Raw genomic sequence first — 19,061 nt, 5'->3', positions numbered from 1 at the left:
AAGAGGTTATGAAAGTTTAACAGAATCTTTAATTTTCAACCCAGATAATGCTAACAATCATGAACATGTTGAAATATTCTTCATTTTGTTCATATCTCCATAACCACTTCAAGTAAGGAGAAATATTATGTGCCTGCATTATTTTTTAAACCTTACTGCCATATTGTATTATATATAATTGGAAGCAAGGGGTCTGATTTATGGTTGAGTATTTCAATTCTAATCAGATATTATGAGTATCTATTAAAATACACATTTTTATGAATTTTATTAATCTTTGTAATATTGAAGTTGCACTAAGTACCATAATCGTTTTACTTCTCAGTTGAAAGGCTATCAGAATTAAAAGTTTAAGAGTGAGCACATGTAACACATGATGGAATATCAGAAATGAAAGACAATTTTTCTAATATGTCAATTTCTTTTAACAAGAATCACAAAAGGAAGGATGAACTGGACAATATACATCTTTCTGACTGATAAAGTAAAATGAAAAGACTACCGTCACAGAATAATTTCAGAAGCAACTCTGAAACAAAAGACCTAAGAAGACCTACTTATGTAGCAACATATGCCTCAACATTTTGCTTACCTCGCTGGCCATTGGGAGAAGAACTTGATGGAAGACGGCAAGGTAGTCTGCATCAGTCATGCCAACATTGTTCAGGGGAACATTGAAGTTGTAGCCAAGCCCAGCGCCCTCTCCAACATAGTGGAAGTCAGATTCCCTCAGGTTTGGCCAGAAACTGCCATGCTCAAATCGATGCAAGGAAAAATATACAACCCTAACAACAAACCACTCAATTAAGGTATTAACAGCTTCACTGACCTCTTAGCCCAGCTAATTTGCTTAAAGACACCTATTTAACAATCAATGCTGTGTGCATAATACATGTGAAAATTTTCAACTTGGCAGAACAGCCATCTTTTACTGACTTGGTACTCCTTGCAGACATGCCTCATTCAGCATTTATTTATTCTACTGATATCATGGTTTACATACTGGCAAAATAACCAAAAAGCACAATGTCTGAGATAGCCAATGATTTAAGGAAAACAAACTGGCCTTGGATACCATTACACTGTTCTTCCTATTCTGACTTTGTATACGTGTGCCTGTCCTTCCTCCTCCCTTTGCTTTGGCAAGGAAATCAAATACGAGGGATATTCGGAAAGTAAAGATACAAGTACAGTAAAAATGCAAGGGGCATATCTTTTTCAGAAATGGCAGTGTTGCCATGTGAGACAGGAACTTTATGACAAGGCAGAGTTCACCAGCCAAAGTCAGAGCAACATTGTGCTCGTAGTGTGTATTTAAAATGGCCGTGTCAATTCAAAATCCCGTCAAATGTGAGGTTCATGCAGTAATTCAATTTTTTCACGCAAAACAGAGATACTGCGATTGAAATTTATTGCCAACTTGTTTCTATTTATGGCAAAGATGTTATGAACAGGCAAAACGTGGCAAAATGATGTCGTGATTTTGAAGCGTGAAGAAGTGATGTTCATGATGAAATAAGGAATGGAAGACCATCCATTGTCACTGATGAAATCTTCCAAAAAAACTGATGAAAACATTAGTGCTGACAGATGTTTAACCATCGATGAACTTCTTCAATGACCAAGAACTGTCAAGAACTGTTCTCCATGGCTAAGAGAGCAGGCAGGAGATCTCTAGGATGCTGGAATAAAAAAAAACTTGTTCCCAGGCTCACTAAATGCATCATGATCCATGGTGACTATGTTGAAAAGTAAATAAAGGTGTGTTGTAAAAGTGCTACAGGTGGATCCCCCCAAAAAATGCTTTAGAAATATTTTCTGAGCTTTGTATCTTTACTTTCCGAATACCCTTCATATTTCCAGGTGCTTAGTATTAGGATATCTTTCACATGACACTGCTGTTGTTTATTCGGTGAAGGTAATTTGAGAATATATGCTCCCTGAAATAGACCAGTTCTGGAAAAAACAAGATTTGAATTTGATATTCAGTCTGGAGTACACAATTTCTATGTGTTCTCTGTGTAACAGTATCTTGTAAAAGTAAGCTTCAATGCTATCAGTCAATATGCAAATCAAGATGGCTGCATAACTTTTTACAAGCAACTCTTTAATATAAAATTTAATCAAAATCAGTTCATTGATCTTAAAGTTGAAACACATGCAGATACAAAGAGTCACAGTCTCCATTATGTGTGTTCAATTTAAGCACATTATGTAAAAAAAAACACACAGACACCCATTGAGGTACTTAGTGTGACTAGTAAACTAAAAGGTAAACTCTCCGCGGGCTATGACGAAATCCCAGAAAAGTTAGTAAAATTTAGTATTCAACCTATTTGTAAACCTTTAACATTTATTTTTAATTTGTCTCTTTGTACTGGAATTTTTCCTGATCAGATGAAGATTGCCAAAGTTTCGGCCTAGTCATAAGAGAGGACGAATTCAAGAATTATCTAATTACAGATCAATTTCACTATTACCTGTTTTTTCTAAAATCTTTGAAACATTAATATATAACAGAGTAGTGAATTTCTTAAATAAACATAATTTGATATCTGATGCCCAAAATGGCTTTAGACAAAATAAATCAACTCATACAGCACTGCAATCATTTATTGAGGATGTTCAGAAAGCATTAGACAATAAGTTTTTTGCTTTGGGTATTTTTTTTGGATCTTTCCAAGGCTTTCGATGTGATAAACCACAAATTACTGTTGGCTAAATTGGAACTTTATGGGTTTAGAGGAATTTCACTCTCTTTGATGAGATCATATCTTACGGGTAGATCCCAGTTTGTAGAAATTGACCATGTTGATGCCAAGTCTCCAAATCAAAAATCATTCTCCTCTTCGTGTAAGGAAATAAAGTACGGTGTTCCTCAGGGTTCGGTTCTGGGACCTCTTTTGTTTTTAATGTTTATAAACGATTTGCCTAAAGCTGTTCATGAAGCGAAAGTTGTTTTATTTGCAGATGACACCAATATACTAATTATTGACAAAAATCTTAAATCTTTAAATGATAAAACTATAGTTTCTATGCATCAATTAGAAAATTGGTTCGCGGTAAATCATCTTATTATTAATATTGAAAAGACAAAAGCACTCTTTTTTCAGGGACGTGGTCCCCGTCAAATTGATAAACCGGAACTTTATTTGAATAATAAGAAAATAACATACACAGCTAATTTAAAATTTTTAGGTATATATATTACAGAGAATTTAAGTTGGTCCTCTCACATTCACCATTTAGTTCAAAAATTAAACAAAACCATCTATCTTATCAAATCCTTACGAGATTTGGTCAGTCTTCCAATTTTGAGAAGTGTGTATTTTGCGAAATTTGAATCTTTATTGAGATATGGTATTATTTTTTGGGGCTGTGGTCAAAAGGACATTCAAACTGTATTTAAAACCCAAATAAAATGTTTAAGACTGATCAAAAGAGTCAATAACAGGATATCGTGTAGAGAATTTTTTGGTGAATTTAAAATTTTAACCTTAACTTCATTGTATATCTTTGAGACGTTGTGTTTTTTAAGGAAAAATAGGATATATAACATCTCGTATTCAGATGTGCATGGTTATAACACAGTACATAAGCAGAATTTGTATGTCCAACCATGTAACACCTCACCTTGTAAAAGGAGTGTGATTAACCTGGGAATAAGATTGTACAATAACTTGCCCTCTCAAATAAGAAGTATTCAAGAGTTCAAGGTTTTTAAGCGTCAGTTAAAGGATTACTTGTTGTGCAAAGCTTTTTATTCCCTTCAAGAATATTTTTACAAGAATTAGCTTAATAATAGAACAATGATATTTAGGTAATTTATTTTAGCTATTGCATGTAATTTATAGTTTAGCTTGTGTTGCCTTATTATACTCATCCACTGTTTTATCATATTTAAAGGACTTATTATGTTATTTTTCTATGGTTTTTTATATTATTAGTCATTTGATGTGATGCTTAATCTCATATATTTTTTTAAAAACTGACTTGTCCAATTGTACATAATGTAACAGTTATGGATGTTAAATAAATCAATCAATCAATCAATCAATTCAGTAAAACTAACAGGTCCTCAATATTTGATACATGAAATGCAGAAATAAAGGTATATGAAATGTCTACTAACAGTGATGTGTTGTGGAATAAATTTGATAATGCTTACAGAAATTATAAAAATGCAAGGGGCAAGAAACAATCTGTGTAACATATGCCAGCTTTAAGTTTCCCTCACCGAGGATCACAGTAGAACATCTGCTGTGTCGCCTGTCCATGATGAACATCCCAGTCGACAATGAGTATACGTGACACACCACAGTGTGTTAATGCATGTGTAGCTGCCAGTGCCACATTGTTGAAAAAACAGTAACCACAGTACTCACTCTTCATTGCATGGTGACCTGGAGGCCTGTAAGGTCAGGATGCAGTATTTACATTAGGAAATTTAAAAACAGAGCCCATAAAATAATGGGTATATTTCATTAACTGATTGACTTAATGCTGGTCTTCAATGTAAGAAATTACATGGGAAAGTCATAAAATTTTAATTATCACCCAGGAGAAACAGAGACACAGGTCAAGAAATTGTATGTAAGTTAGTCTTTCTCTACATATGCCCCCTGCAAGGCCATGCATTAGCTGCTGGATACCTTGATCATAGAAGGTCTCACTTTGCCTGTTTAGGAAATCCTCCACTGCAGAAATTACGTCATCATCGTTTTGGAATCGCTTACCATGAAGGTGTGGAGAGGAAGAAGTCACTCTGTGCCAAGTCTGGTGAATATGGCGGATGGGAGAGAATTTCATATCCCAAACTGGCAGCAAGTGTCATCATAGCATGAGCAGCATGAGCTGCTGCGTTGTCGTGAAAAAGTCACACACCTTTTCCCAGCATTCCACATCACTTTTTCTTGATTTCCTTTCGTAATTTTCTCAGAAGGTTGTAGCAGTATTTGCCTGTGATGGTGACGCACTTTTGCACATAGTCAGTCATGATGACACCCCGCCGATCCCAGAACACACTCAACGTCATCTTTCCTGATGACAGCCGGGATCTGGCCTTGTTTGGTGGCAGCGAGTCTGCACGTTTCCACTGCTTGATCATTTACTTTGTTTCAGGGTTATAATGATAGACTCAACATTCATCCATCATGATCAGGTGGTCGAAAAATTTCACCTTTTTGTCTTGACACAACTGCAAGTTTCTTTGCCGCATCCATCTGTTGCTGTTTTTAAACCAGTGTCAACAATCGTGGCACCCAATGCGCAGTGACCTCTGTCATGGGTAACTCATCATGGATGATGCTGAAAACCGACCCATGGCTAATGTGTACCTCACGAACAATAGCTTCGATAGTTATGCACCTATCGGATAGGATCAAAGTTTTCCACCTGTGCCACAATTCCCTGTTCCTCAGCGAGAGATGGTGTTCCACTTTGGGGTTCATCTTCGAGGTTTGTTTGTCCACAATGAACGTGCCTCTTCCACCTGACCACTGTATCATATCACACTACAACTTCCTGATACACAGCGGTCATCCGGTCGTGGATCTTCATGGCAGACTTCCCTTGCAAATGCAGGAACCACATCACAGTCCGAGCCTCCACTTTCTCAATCGACGTCACCATTTTGCTTCTGCCCCTTATGGTGGCTTCCTGTCCACTTGGCACAGGAAAATTTGACTGTCTGGCAAGCTCAGGAAATGTGCCATCTCCTATATAGAAAGATATTTTGTACTTATGATTTTCTCATGGTGATAATTAAAACATTATGACTTCCCATTGTATCAAAGTTTATTGAACTATTAAATAAGGCAACTACTCTCTTGAAATTTTCAGAAAAGCACAGTTATATCAGCATAACTGGCCAAGTTTGCAATTCATTAAGGGTAGTCTTCAACACTTTATTAATATAAACGCAAAGTCACTGTAATAACCACTTTCTTCTACATATGAAAAGTTGTCTCCGTTGTCACCTTCCTCCCACAGTACGTAACCTACTGTTGCCTACGTGTTTGATATACAGCATTTCATGAACCCCTGGAGAACTAACTCAAATGGGACGCCTTCTCATGAGGTTTTTATCCACTCCTCAATCAATATATGCAACAGCTTCACTAGTTTTGTTGCTACAGTCAGTGAACAGTTTCCAGGGAGCAAACAGTCATCCAATCAGGCATTGCAGATGATCCTTAATATTTTGGGATAAGCAATTATGTATGTGCAGGGAGTACCTATTTTATCACTGACCTGACAACAGCCATGCCATTCTGAACTTTTCCCATACATACAGCATCTGTAAGTTCTATTGCACTTCCTGCTGATAGCAGAGAGAGCTTATATGTTCTCTGTAAAACAAAAAGGAAACATGAGTATATTTGTTTGTATACTTAACAGCTAAGTTACATGGCAATGAATATTAAGCCAATTAAAAATTCAGAATCATTTGAATGGGAGCAATCACTGCAGATTTTAAGGTACCATCCTACACTTGAGTGGAAAAATCTATCTGGGTGGACAGTCTCCAGGCCAACATCCTCCTGAACATGGAGCCACAGCTGATAGTTCTTCAGTGACAATCAGTCAATTCACGTTCTATTAGCAAAGGTTAAGAAGCCACAATATAAGACATTCCACAACATACTATTCCTACTGATTAAATTGATTCCAATTTTATGCTTAATATTTGATAAAGCTGAGAAACCATGAGCCAAACCACACCTCTACAAGAAGTCATGAATGCTGTAGGGAATGTTATAATACAGTAACTTTTATGGCATGTTTTTGGTATCAATCTACCTGTTTCCCACAAAATTTCTAACTTACAGGATGAAAATATATAGCATCATATCTAGAGGAGAGTTCCTCCAGAAACTCCTCATCCCTGCATTCACTGGTGGCTTTCAGAATCTTCACTTGCTCTACTGAGTGCTGCATAAGAATTTCATTTTCTGTTGCCTCACGTGCCTCCAAAAACAAACAGCGAGAAATAAGTCCCAGAGCTTCACACCTGCAACACACAGTAACCCTTGCCTTATACATTGAAGCAATAACAAGGAATGTAAACAAATTAACACTGTCTTGCATAACAGAATAAAATTTGGTTGAAGTAAATGTCATCTGATGTGGTTGAAAGAGGAGCATATAGAACATCCAAGTTTATCAGTCTGATAGGATCAGGACATTGAATTTTAATTCAATTCCCTAAGCTTCTTTAGCAAAAAAAAACTGCATCAAGTTTATTACTGCCTGAGCTTATATTAGGATTGTCACTCTGAGAAGAAATGATCCCTAAACCCTAACTCACAAGTTAACATCTTCATGCTAACATAAAGACCATCATTCCATAAAACTGTAAAATATACAATTTCTCCATATTTACTGGTAATAGTATAAAATAAATTCTGATGAAAAAAAGAAACATATTTTCAGTATAATGGTGCACTGACACATTCTCATAATGGAAGGTAGGTTATTAATGATCATCATCCACAAATATGTAAAATTTGATCTGTGGCTCCGTTATAATGCCATCATTATTTGCAAACAAATAAACATCATATATATTTCAATAACTCCATACCTTTCCAAAACTCTGGTAAACCTTTCTGGGCATTCTGGATAGTTTGGATCCCAGATACACTTATGCTCAGTCATGTGTCTGTCATAAATTATACCTGTTTGCTTTCTAACCATGTCTTTAGCTTCTCTGGCCTGCATCAACAAAGAAAACAACATATAAGCAATATTTACAAATTTGAAATTGACACAAATTGTTCACAGTGTCTCAATTCTCTTTTGGAGTGTTTGGAATAATTCAATTATTATTTTGACTGAAGTAATTATTGGACTATTATTTATAATTACTTTAATGTTTACCGCTTCATACATGTTACTACATATTTTCAGATATTAATTTCGCCATGACCGTGACTTTTATAATGTCATATTTCTTTGTCTTGCACTGGCAATGCAATGTTTCGACATAAATCTTGAGATTTTAAGGCTCCAGTTTGTCGCTTCCTTGACAGATTTGCGCAACCATTAGTCTTGGAACTTGCAGTTCAGAAGTGACATGCCTCCAAGCTCAACATTTTTCATATGTTTAAACAAATGCACGTGCCAGCCAATCAACTTCGCATTGGGTAAATTGTCTAGTCTGAGTGTAACCTATCAGTTGAGAGAAATATGTATCTTCCGAAAAACAGCATGTTTGAGCTGTAGTGTTGTGTTTCTGAACGCAAGTTCTTGAAACTGCTGATCACTTAGCACCACCTCCTAGACCAGAGTAGACGTGTGCTGCATGCTGTCAATAAAATTTTTCATTAAAGTTTCATATTGAACTGCAGGTCATAAATCACTAAATCACGTTAGTTCAACGAATCGATAATATATATATATATAACTGAAAAATACAATTCTTTATTGGAGTCCATCATAATACAACAACATAATGGTCAAGGTTAACATTACCTTAGCTAGATGTTTTGGCTTTTAAAACCATCATCAGGCAAAACACATGATTACTATATTCACACACTATTGACTTTCAATTTCATTGTGATAGTAAAACTGGATACTTGGTAACTGTTACATTACAAAATACAAGGTATAAAAATACAATGAATTATAAAATTATTATAAAATGAAAGTTAACAAAATATACAATTGAACGATAATTTTATTGAAATTTTTAACCCTATATATGTTGTAATAATCAATGCATACCAAACATAAACAACATTTATACCTGTCCACATCCTCACACACCCTATCTCTACCTCTGCATCCCTTGCACTGACTTCACAAATAACATATATCACCAAATCACTTGCAATCTGTATTCCCAACTGAGCGGGCAAAATACACTGTCAAATGAGGCACTGGCCAAACAGTAAGTAAACAACACAACTATATTATCGATACAAAATCAATAGTTAATCACAGCTATTACTGTCACAGCATTTCCAGATCAGTGTCAAATAATACTACACCTATACCATGGGCCTCCAAGCAGTTAAAATTTATTTTATTCACTGTTCTGCTGCCTGCTCCCATACATCACTTTTTCCAATCACTATTATTCCCCATAACAGACGTCAAGAAATCGCTCACAATGGCCTTGCCGATAATTTGTGAGCAATATCAAACATAGGTATATTAGAATGAAGTATTTTTTGTCTTAGCAACATTTTTCCAGACTTGCTGACTTCACTCAGTCCAGGGCACCATTTCACAGAATTTAAAAGTTGCATATTTATGTGCATGGGGACCAGAACATAACTCAAAATCAGTATGACTGCAGTAATGAGAATGAAAGGTATGCATGCATGTTGCGGCCCCAGGTGGGATTCTGATCCACAGTCTGAGTATTCTCTCATCCCAAAACTGTAAATGCCTATAACCTTGCACCAAGTGAGACTGGATCAAATGACATACATGTATTCTTGTTAAATGAGACACTCCATTAAAAATATATTCTGAGAGACATAACAGAGACTGTAGAGTATGTCCCTTCTCTGGTAGCCTGTTCCAAATTCTTTATCTTCTTCAGAAAAAACATGTAAGCAAAACAACTTTTGGCAAATAAAATCATTCACGGCTGTTTATTAAAATCTTTATATCCAATTCTGAGTAATGAAACATGTTATGCTGAGTTCTATCTGCCACTGTTTAAAACAATCAGCAACTGAGGTGATTAGAAAATGACTGACAGCAGCTCTCATACACATATTTAGTGTAATTTTGTACAGTACCATTTTCTGGTACCCAATATATACATAATTCTAGTGTGAAATGTTACATTCAATTCTTTATCTTACCGTTTGATAAATATCTTTTATAACAATGTCTGGCACCTTCTTACTGACTTGGCGCATTTTAGCATTTTTCTTTGCGGCAACAACTGCCTGTGATGGCTTTGCCTGCAAAAACACAAGGACACTGACCATAGGACTCAAAATACTTGTTCTGCTGTAAAATTGTACAAACAATATTATAACACAATGGAACCAATGTGTTTATTACACCGTATTACACTGCACTGCATTCCATGGATCCAGAGGTTTTCAAAGTGACTGCAGGATGTGGTAATGTCATATACATACAATAACATATGTACAGTACAACTGAAGTTTTCACACAAGAAAACCCAGTGGTTACACACGAAACTATTCAAAAATACATCCACATACATACACCAATATTGTTAACTTACACTAACTACACAGCCTTTAAATGGATGAGTCACTTTCTAGACAATAAGTATTCATCAACAGGGTAGAATGAGTGTGTATTAAACTATCGTTTTAGTGCTATTTTAAATTGCTGTTTTTCATTCATAAGACTTTTCAGATCAGATGGCAGATTATTGAAAATTTTGATCCCAGCATAGTATGTGCTTTTCTGAAAGCATGAGAGGTCAGCAGTGGGTTTCTGGAGATAGTGCTTGTGTCTTTCGTTAACACTGTGTACATCTACATTTGTCTGAAAATTTTCTTTGTTATTTATAATGAAGTTTATTAATGAAAATATATGTTCAAATGGAAGAGTTACGAACCCTAGTCTCTCCCGTAGAACTCCGCAAGAATTATGGGATTTAACACCCACCATGAGTCTAACAGTTTTCTTTTGCACTGAAAATACATTTCCCCTGTCAGATGATTTACCTCAGAAAATTATTCCATACTTCATTAAAGACTAAAAGTAAGAAAAATAAATTGATTTGAGACTGTCAGTGCTGCTGATATTCAACACAGATCAAACTGCAGCCTCCTGCTCACAGCTGGTTCCTCGCTTGCGGATTTTGCTACCCAAGATGGAGGCAATATGTTCCTCCAAAACGTTAGGTAACACAAGATCTACATGGCACCACATCACAGAAGATGGAATTCTTCACAGTCACTGTCGTGAAAAACTCAAATCTTACATTTGTTTTGTCTAGATTCAGGGACAGCCTTTTTTACTAGAAATTATGACACTAGTGTCATCAGCAAATATTATGAGTACTGATAATGTGATTAATGTAGGAGGGAGGTCATTTATATAGATCACAAAGAGCAAAGGTCCTAAAATTGACCCCTGGAAAACTCCATGACTTACTGTTTCCCAGTTTCAGTAGGTATTTTGAGTAAAATTCGATGATTTTATTTCAATCTTTTGTTTTCTATTAGGTAGGATCTGTGCCTTGAATGCCAAAAAAAAAATGTAATTTAGTTAATAAATTTTTTATTTACACAGTCAAATGCTTTTGTCAAATCATAGAATATTCCATGAACATGCATTTTCTGATTAATAGATTTTAATACACTATCTGTTAGCTTAAAGGCTGCATTTTCAGTGGACATTCCTTTCCTGAAGCCAAACTGTTTTGGGATTAGCACATTATTAGTCTGCAAATACTGGCTTAACCCACTGTGCACAACATTCTCAAGTACTCTAGAGAAAGTAGTTAATAGTAAAATTGGCCTGTAGTTTGATATAAGAGTTTTGTAACCTTTTTTTTCACAGTGGTCTTTCTAATGAAATTTTAAGATTATCAGGGAAAATCCTTGTAATAGTGAGCAATTACAAATGTGAGTTAATCAGTGAGTGATTACAGATGCGCAAACTTTTAAAATTTTACTTGCTGTCTGATCACATGATAAGTTTTTTGTTTTTGAGGGAATGTACTACTTTTTATCTCAGTTTCAATGGTTTCAATGGTGTTAACAGCAGGGAATTTTCTAGGGAATGCCTCTTTTAAAAATGAAATGGCATGACAGAGAGGTTGGAGTTCAAGTCCTGACAAGGTTAAGAATTTTCTTTTCTCCACGTTGTCCAAACCAACACTGGGGCCCAGCCAGCCCCATATCCAATGGGTACCGGCAGCATTTTCTCTGGGGGTAAAGCAGCCAGGGAGTGAAGCTGACCACTCATCTCCAACTAGTGCCAAGGTCAAGAGAAACGTGGATCTATACCTCCACTTTCCCATGTTTTCATGGTGTAGTGCTTAATTAGTTAAGCATATGGGCAACTTTACCTTTTTATTATTTACTGTAAGGAACTGAGCACTGTGGTCTGAGAGGCTGTTCACTACAGAAGATGTACAAGAGCTTAACCTTTCATATCTATAAAAATATTAACAACAGACGTACTTGAGGGATTTTGAATTTTTGTTACAAAATTCATTGTGTGAAAAATTGTATGTCTTCAGTAAACAGTTTACTTGTTTTCTCTGGTTACTTTCATTTAATTAGTTTACATTTATGTTTCTGCAGATTAAAACTCAGACTTTGGATTCTAGTCTCCCTAGACATTCATTAACATCTCCTGAGAGTTCTGTACAAGCTTAATATAATTAGGTTAGATGTTTTAGTTACTAATTAAATTGCACAGATTTCAAACTCCTGCTCCTTACACTGATGAGATATATCAATTTTACTGAAATGTTGATCTGTCCTAACAAAAACAGACATTCCCCCCCCTCTGTTGGCGTTTTTGGCAGAAGCTGAAGCCTAATAAGTAACCATTCATTATGAGGTGCAGTAACTCTTGTTCAACCAAGTGATGCTCACTAAAATATATTGTGTGAGGGTTTATGTTGTCTATTTCAAAAAAGTGTATTAATTCATTACTTTTGCTTCTCAATCCTCTGATATTCTGATGAAATATATTTATTGAGTTGGATGATTCTGCATTTTGTTTGTGATCTTCCAACACTGCAAGACTGCACTTAATATATATTAAACTCTCTGTGCTTTTGAATTTAAGCTACAAAGGAGAAGCATGGCATATCACAAGAATACGGTTTATATCTGACACATGACCACCAACAACCCCTCAACAATAATTTGTGTGAGCCTCTTCTTGCCTTAAGAGTTTGGGTGCAGGCCACGCATAGCATAATCTTCTCTCACAATCGATGTGTCAATAATATCACTGCGAGAAATACAGGGACAACTTTAAAGCTATTGATGAGTTCATGGCTCTGCGCTTCGCCATGACAAGAGCATTGCCAGCTGCAAAGCGCAAACGAATTTTGCGGTGAATCAGCATGCTTGACAGCTGATAACGTTTGGAACAAAGAAAAATAATTAACTTGTAGACCTCTACACAGTATTGTGTTACATGGCGGGCAGTGCAGTTCATGCACCAGTACCGGTACAATAGGACATATGGAAGCCGACGTGCCGAGGGGACCTAATATGGATTCCACCTCACACTATATGAAATCTTAACTATTGTAAGCTACTGTAATCTACTGTAAACAATTTTAAGTATTGTAACTTTATTTATTGTAATCAGCCAATGTACAGTAACTGACTTGTCCTATATCATGTAACGATGATCTATAGAGAATAAATAAATAAATAAATAAATGTGAACGATGAATTCTCGAATATTGGCTACTGATATAAGCAGAAGTATATAGTATCTAATGTATAAAATGTATTTCTTATATATTTTTTTAGTATTAAGATTGTTCTAATTTAATAATGTATATTAGCTGAAAGACTTGTCCTATATCATTGTATCATGATCTACAGGATTAATAAAAGAATGAATGAATGAATGAATGAATGAATGGATGGATGTTTGTTTATGATTTGTCAGCAGTAGGCAGTACTATACTATACTATACTATACTTTATTTCACTTCCATAAATCCTATCAGGAGTTACAAACTCATGTGGATGTGGAGATCGTCTTGGTTACAAATTTGGCTCAAGATACAACTTGTCGTACAAATATCATAAACATTCTAATACAATCCATTACAAGTAAATTACAAGTGGAAAACAATCCTGTCATGCATTATTAGCACATACATATTAATGATAAAATTCAATAAGAGATACATAATAGTTACAATATAAATAAGTAATATAAAATAAGATATTACAATGCTTGTATACAATAAAATAAAGTAAAAGTTACAAAATACCCAATATAAATAATTATAAATACAAAAATACAAATCTGGCTATTTATCTCCTTTTAGAGTAGAGTTATTCAAATACCTTAAGGGGATTTGTAACAGAAATATTCTTGTAATGAATAAAAAGAGTGTAGTAGTAAAAATTGTTTCAGTAGTACTTCAAACATCTTAATATCACTTGATACATCCTTAATGTGTTGTGGAAGATTATTGTAGACCTTCGTTCCTGAATAATAGATTCCCTTTTGATACATCCTCAAATTTACTAGGGGTAGATGGAGGTTTTTTTGTTGCCTAGTATTTTTCCTATGGATCTCTGAATTTACTATGAATTCACTTCTATTTTTTGCTACAAAAAGCATAAGAGAAAGTATATACTGAGATGCCAAGGGCAATATTTCTAGTTTTTTAAATAATTTCCTGCACGAGTCCCTCCTTCTACAACCCAACATAATTCTAATTATATTCTTTTGCATCCTGAATATTTTTATGCTTAAGGGTGAGTTGCCCCAAAAGGGTATCCCATAATTTATGATTGAATTAAAATAAGAGTGATATACCATTTTCAAGGTACTTAGGGACGTGAATGGTTTTATTGATCTTATTATGTAGCAAACCGCACTTGTCTTTGAAGTAATATGTTCAATATGGCATTTCCAGTTCATTTTCTCATCAATGTGTATTCCAAGAAATTTTATATTAGATACAGTTGTAATTTCTTTTCCCTCGTATGCAATTTTTGTTTCGGTTATTGGTTTATTATTACTGGCTGAGAAATGAATATAATGAGTTTTGTTAAAATTTATAGAGAGTTGGTTTACTTTGAACCATTCATTTATACTGTGTAAAGCAGAATTTATTTTTACATGGAGATCATTATAATTCAAACTTGTAACTAATACACTAGTATCGTCAGCGAACAGGATAGGCACAGTTTTCTCGTTTATAATTTTGGGTAAGTCATTTACATAGAGAAGGAACAACAAAGGGCCCAAAATCGAACCTTGTGGGACTCCATGTCTCATTTTACCCCATGTTGATGAATCATTTAGATTTAGCTTTGTATCAGTAATTACGACTCTTTGATACCTGTTACTAAAGTATGATTCAAACCATAGCTTTGCTTTACCTTTTATACCATAGAATTCCAATTTCGACAGCAGGACCTCATGATTGACACAGTCAAAAGCCTTTTCGAGGTCACAAAAAATACCTCCTATTAAATTTTTACTGTTTAATGCCTTGTGAATTTCGTTTGTTAGCTTATATATAGCTGAATCTGTTGAGGTGTTAGTTCTAAAACCAAACTGCTCATCCACTAAGATATTATTTTTATTTAAGTGTTCAAGTAATTGAATGCTCATGGCTTTTTCTAATACCTTTGAAAATGAAGTTAAAAGTGATATGGGCCTATAATTAGAAATATTTGATTTATCTCCTTTTTTAAACAACGGTTTTATTTGTGAATATTTTAAACGGTCTGGAAAAATTCCTTGTGATAATGATTTATTGCATATGTGAGTTAGAGGAGAGCTGATGTATACAGAGCTCATTTTTAATACTTTGGTAGATATTTCATCGTATCCATAGGAATTTTTTAATTTGAGAGATTTAATTATATTTTCAACTTCCTTAGTAGATAGGGAATTAAGCTTAATATTTGGGAAGGGATTCATAAAGGCTTGTAATAAATACTGAATCGGAGTAGTATTTGGAAAATGGCTAGTATTTATATTAGTTTGTTTATTTTTTACATTACTCTTTTCAGCTACTGATAAAAAGTATTTATTAAAAGTCTCTGCAATCACATGATTCTCTCGAATCCTTTTCCCATTAACCTTTAATGTGCATATCCTATCATTATGAGAACCCCTATTAGTTTCAAATTTCACAATATCCCATATGGTTTTATTTTTATTATTAGATTTTTTAATTTTGCTATCATATTTTAGCCTTTTTGCTTCCTTAATAACCCCAGATAATATGTTACAGTATTTCTTATAGTAATTTCTTAATTCAAGATTATTGCTGTTTCTACATGCTATATAAAGTTCTCTTTTGCGTTTACAAGATGTCTTTATTCCTAAAGTGATCCAGTCACTTTTTTTATTTGAGATTTTAATTTTCTTTTGTGGAAAACTGGCGTAGTAGATTTTTAAATAAGTATCTAAAAAGGAATTAAACATTGTGTTGACATCATCACTAGAAAATATTAAGTCCCATGTTTCATAACTGAGTTTGATTAGAAAATCATCTATTGTATGCTTGTTAATTTTCCTTATTATTTTAAATTGTTTGGCATATGATCTCATGTTTATTGTGTTAAAAGTTATGGATTGTGCATCATGATCGGACAATCCATTTATTATAGGTCTTATAGAATAATTATCTCTACTAGTAATATCAACAAATATGTTATCAATAGCAGTAGCCGAGTTTCCTTGAATTCTGGTGGGAAAATTTACTATATTTATTAAGTTATAAGTTCTCAGTACAGCATCCAATCTACTTTTCCTTTCACTGTCGGAAAGATAATTGATATTAATATCCCCGCAAATAATATATTCTTGTGTTGAGCTATATAAGTTTCTAAGTATTGTGTCTAGTTTTGTTATGAATGTATCAATATTACCAGTTGGAGCTCTGTATACAGTGATTATGCAGAATCTTTTGGATCTTAGGTTGAGCTTGACAGCGCATACCTCAAAGTCTTTATCAATACAATCTTTTGTTAATTTTATATTTACAAAGTTTAGGCTTGTATGTAAGTAAATGCATACTCCTCCTTTTTCATACAAAGTTCTACAGTAGTTTGCTGCTAGTTTATAAGAGTCTATATTTAGTTGTTGCAGTTCCAAGGGATTCATATGATGTTCTGTAAAGCATAGTATATGAGGGAAAACTGGATGTAAATGACTTAATAGTTCGTTTGCTTTTCCTCTTAACCCTCTGATATTCTGATGAAAAACATTAAACATTTTGATTTCATTTGCTTTTTTGGTTATTCCATTAAAAGAAGTGATAGGAGGAATGTGAAATTCTTTGTTAGCCTTAGTATTTGCCTCTACCATAAAAAATCATTTGTTCTTGTAACAGGGATTTTTCTTTCTCTTCCTGTTATTCTAATACTAGGAACTATTTGTTGGGGTGTTTCTACTTGGCTAATAACTGATTCAGAATTATCATCCAATTGTAAGATTTGAGGCTTTCACGGCGGTGACTATGAAGAATGCAGTCTTCTGGGATTTGGCACCACATATACACGGTGCCAAATCCCAGAAGACTGCATTCTTCATCATCCAATTGCTTTCCTGTCTTACCTGCATAAGTGCTTATCAGTGCCATGAGCCATTTGTTCCCAGTTAACAGTTAGTCAGCAGTGTGGCATTACATGGTTCACTATGTTTTAGAGCAATGTGTATTTCTGTATGACACCTACGTGAGATACGGATCTGCTGAAAAGTGTAGGTGAAAATTTTGACATAAATTTTGTGATGAAAGAGTTCCCAGCAGGCAAACAATTCATAATTTGGTGAATAAAGTTAGAATAATGAGGAGAAGTTATGAGTTGATGACATAAGGGCCAGACTTGAACAAGCACCTAGAAAATCACTGAAACATCTACCTCAAGAGACTGGAGTGTCAAAGTCTAATGCAAGAACAGCAACACAACTGCTGAAGCTTAAACCCTATAAAACAAAATTCATGCCTTGAAGCCACGTGATTCAGCTAGCAGGGTTTGTTTTTGCAGTTGGTTTCTACAGTCTGTCAACAGTGTCTGTCGTCAATCTGCAATCGACATTCTTTTCTGATGAAACATGGTTTCACTTGCAGGGATATATAATATATAAAATAATTACTGGAGTTCACAGAATCCATATCTAACCCATGAAACCGAGCTCTATCCAGTGAAAGTTGGTGTCTGGTGTGCTTTAAGTGCTAGGATTGTTAGAATATTTCAAACATTTAGAAATAAAAATTATATTTTATCTAATTTTATTTAACTACTAGATTTTAACTTTAAACACATTCAACCTTTAGCACATATTATTGACGACATTTCCCTCATAGAACTTAAAAATTAAAATGTAATATTACCGATAAATGCAAAAAAATGGATCCATTTTGATAACTTAAAAAAAAATATCATGAGAGATTACCAGTTAGTGCTAAAGACTCCCCGAATTGTAGAGAACATTATGAAAAGTTATAAAAAAACGACAATTTCATGCTTGGTGGGTGAAATCTTGTAGGTCGGGCAGAAGGTTCTGAACTGCATTATGCAATTTTTCCCCTCCCCCAAAATAACTACAGAGCAGCAAAATGTTTTCGTGATCTCCCATGTCACACTTCAGGGTAGTTTTTGATCCAACAGTGGTCCAACTGGCTTTGGACTGGTATTATTTGCTCTTACTGGATTAGTTTTGCTACTTATACTGGAGGGAAGGATCCAATCCATATTCTACACCTTTATCGAAAGAATATTATGCAACATTTAACCTTTTCATTCAGTCTCGGTGAACGTCTCAGTGGAGGTCCGTTTTCAGTGGTGGACGTCTGGAAAGTTGATTTCTTCCCCGATCGTTTTGTAGTAATCTCGCCACATTTCGAATACCTCACACTTTTCTCATCCTGTACGAATGCACATATTTAAAGGTTAAAGATGACAACCAATCAAAACCAATAACCGAACACAGCTGCTTCAGACTTTACATAGTCCTGAGGCCCTTAATTCATAATATATTTCAGGGGAGTAAGCTATTTTGTATGGAATACACTCCACTGAAATCTAAGAGAATACTAACCATTTGGATTAACCCAAAGTCAGTGAACCTGCTGTACGAAAACTTCGGACTTTGGCATGCATACAGCTTGTCACAACACCGTTTTAAGGTACGGCCTTGAAAATTCAAATTTAAAGTATTTGCGACTCTTGCTACTATATTTAATTACACACCACCAGAAACAATGACAAATAAGTTCTTTTCAAACGCACAACCATAACACACACTTTAACCCATTGGCCTGGTTGCACTGCTTCATAATTCTAAAAAATTTGACAAGTGAGCGCTGCTGAAATCTAGAGAGCACGGATTATTGTGTATAGATATGCAATTCAATGTAAATTGTGGGAGACGTT

At 34.7% G+C, this 19,061-nt stretch overlaps 1 protein-coding gene across 1 annotated transcript in view; it reads right to left on the bottom strand.

Annotated features, from left to right (window-relative positions):
• LOC111868516 (histone deacetylase 6) overlaps positions 1 to 19,060 on the bottom strand; it is a 51,034-nt gene extending 31,974 nt beyond the window's left edge. Inside the window, exons 1-8 of the mRNA XM_023859212.2 lie at positions 18,727 to 19,060; positions 18,422 to 18,553; positions 9,825 to 9,926; positions 7,586 to 7,716; positions 6,829 to 7,012; positions 6,253 to 6,350; positions 4,238 to 4,411; positions 593 to 785 (exon numbers count right to left, since the gene is read on the bottom strand). Coding sequence (XP_023714980.1) covers positions 593 to 785; positions 4,238 to 4,411; positions 6,253 to 6,350; positions 6,829 to 7,012; positions 7,586 to 7,716; positions 9,825 to 9,926; positions 18,422 to 18,553; positions 18,727 to 18,729 — 1,017 coding nt within the window. The 5' untranslated portion in view covers positions 18,730 to 19,060. The remainder of the gene's footprint in view (positions 1 to 592; positions 786 to 4,237; positions 4,412 to 6,252; positions 6,351 to 6,828; positions 7,013 to 7,585; positions 7,717 to 9,824; positions 9,927 to 18,421; positions 18,554 to 18,726) is intronic.
• Position 19,061: the final 1 nt, after the last annotated feature.

Source organism: Cryptotermes secundus, unplaced genomic scaffold (assembly GCF_002891405.2).
Source record: "Cryptotermes secundus unplaced genomic scaffold, Csec_1.0 scaffold206, whole genome shotgun sequence".
Classification (NCBI taxonomy): domain Eukaryota; kingdom Metazoa; phylum Arthropoda; class Insecta; order Blattodea; family Kalotermitidae; genus Cryptotermes; species Cryptotermes secundus.
Note: the sequence above shows the minus strand (reverse complement) of the source record. Positions and strands in the feature narration are given on the sequence as shown.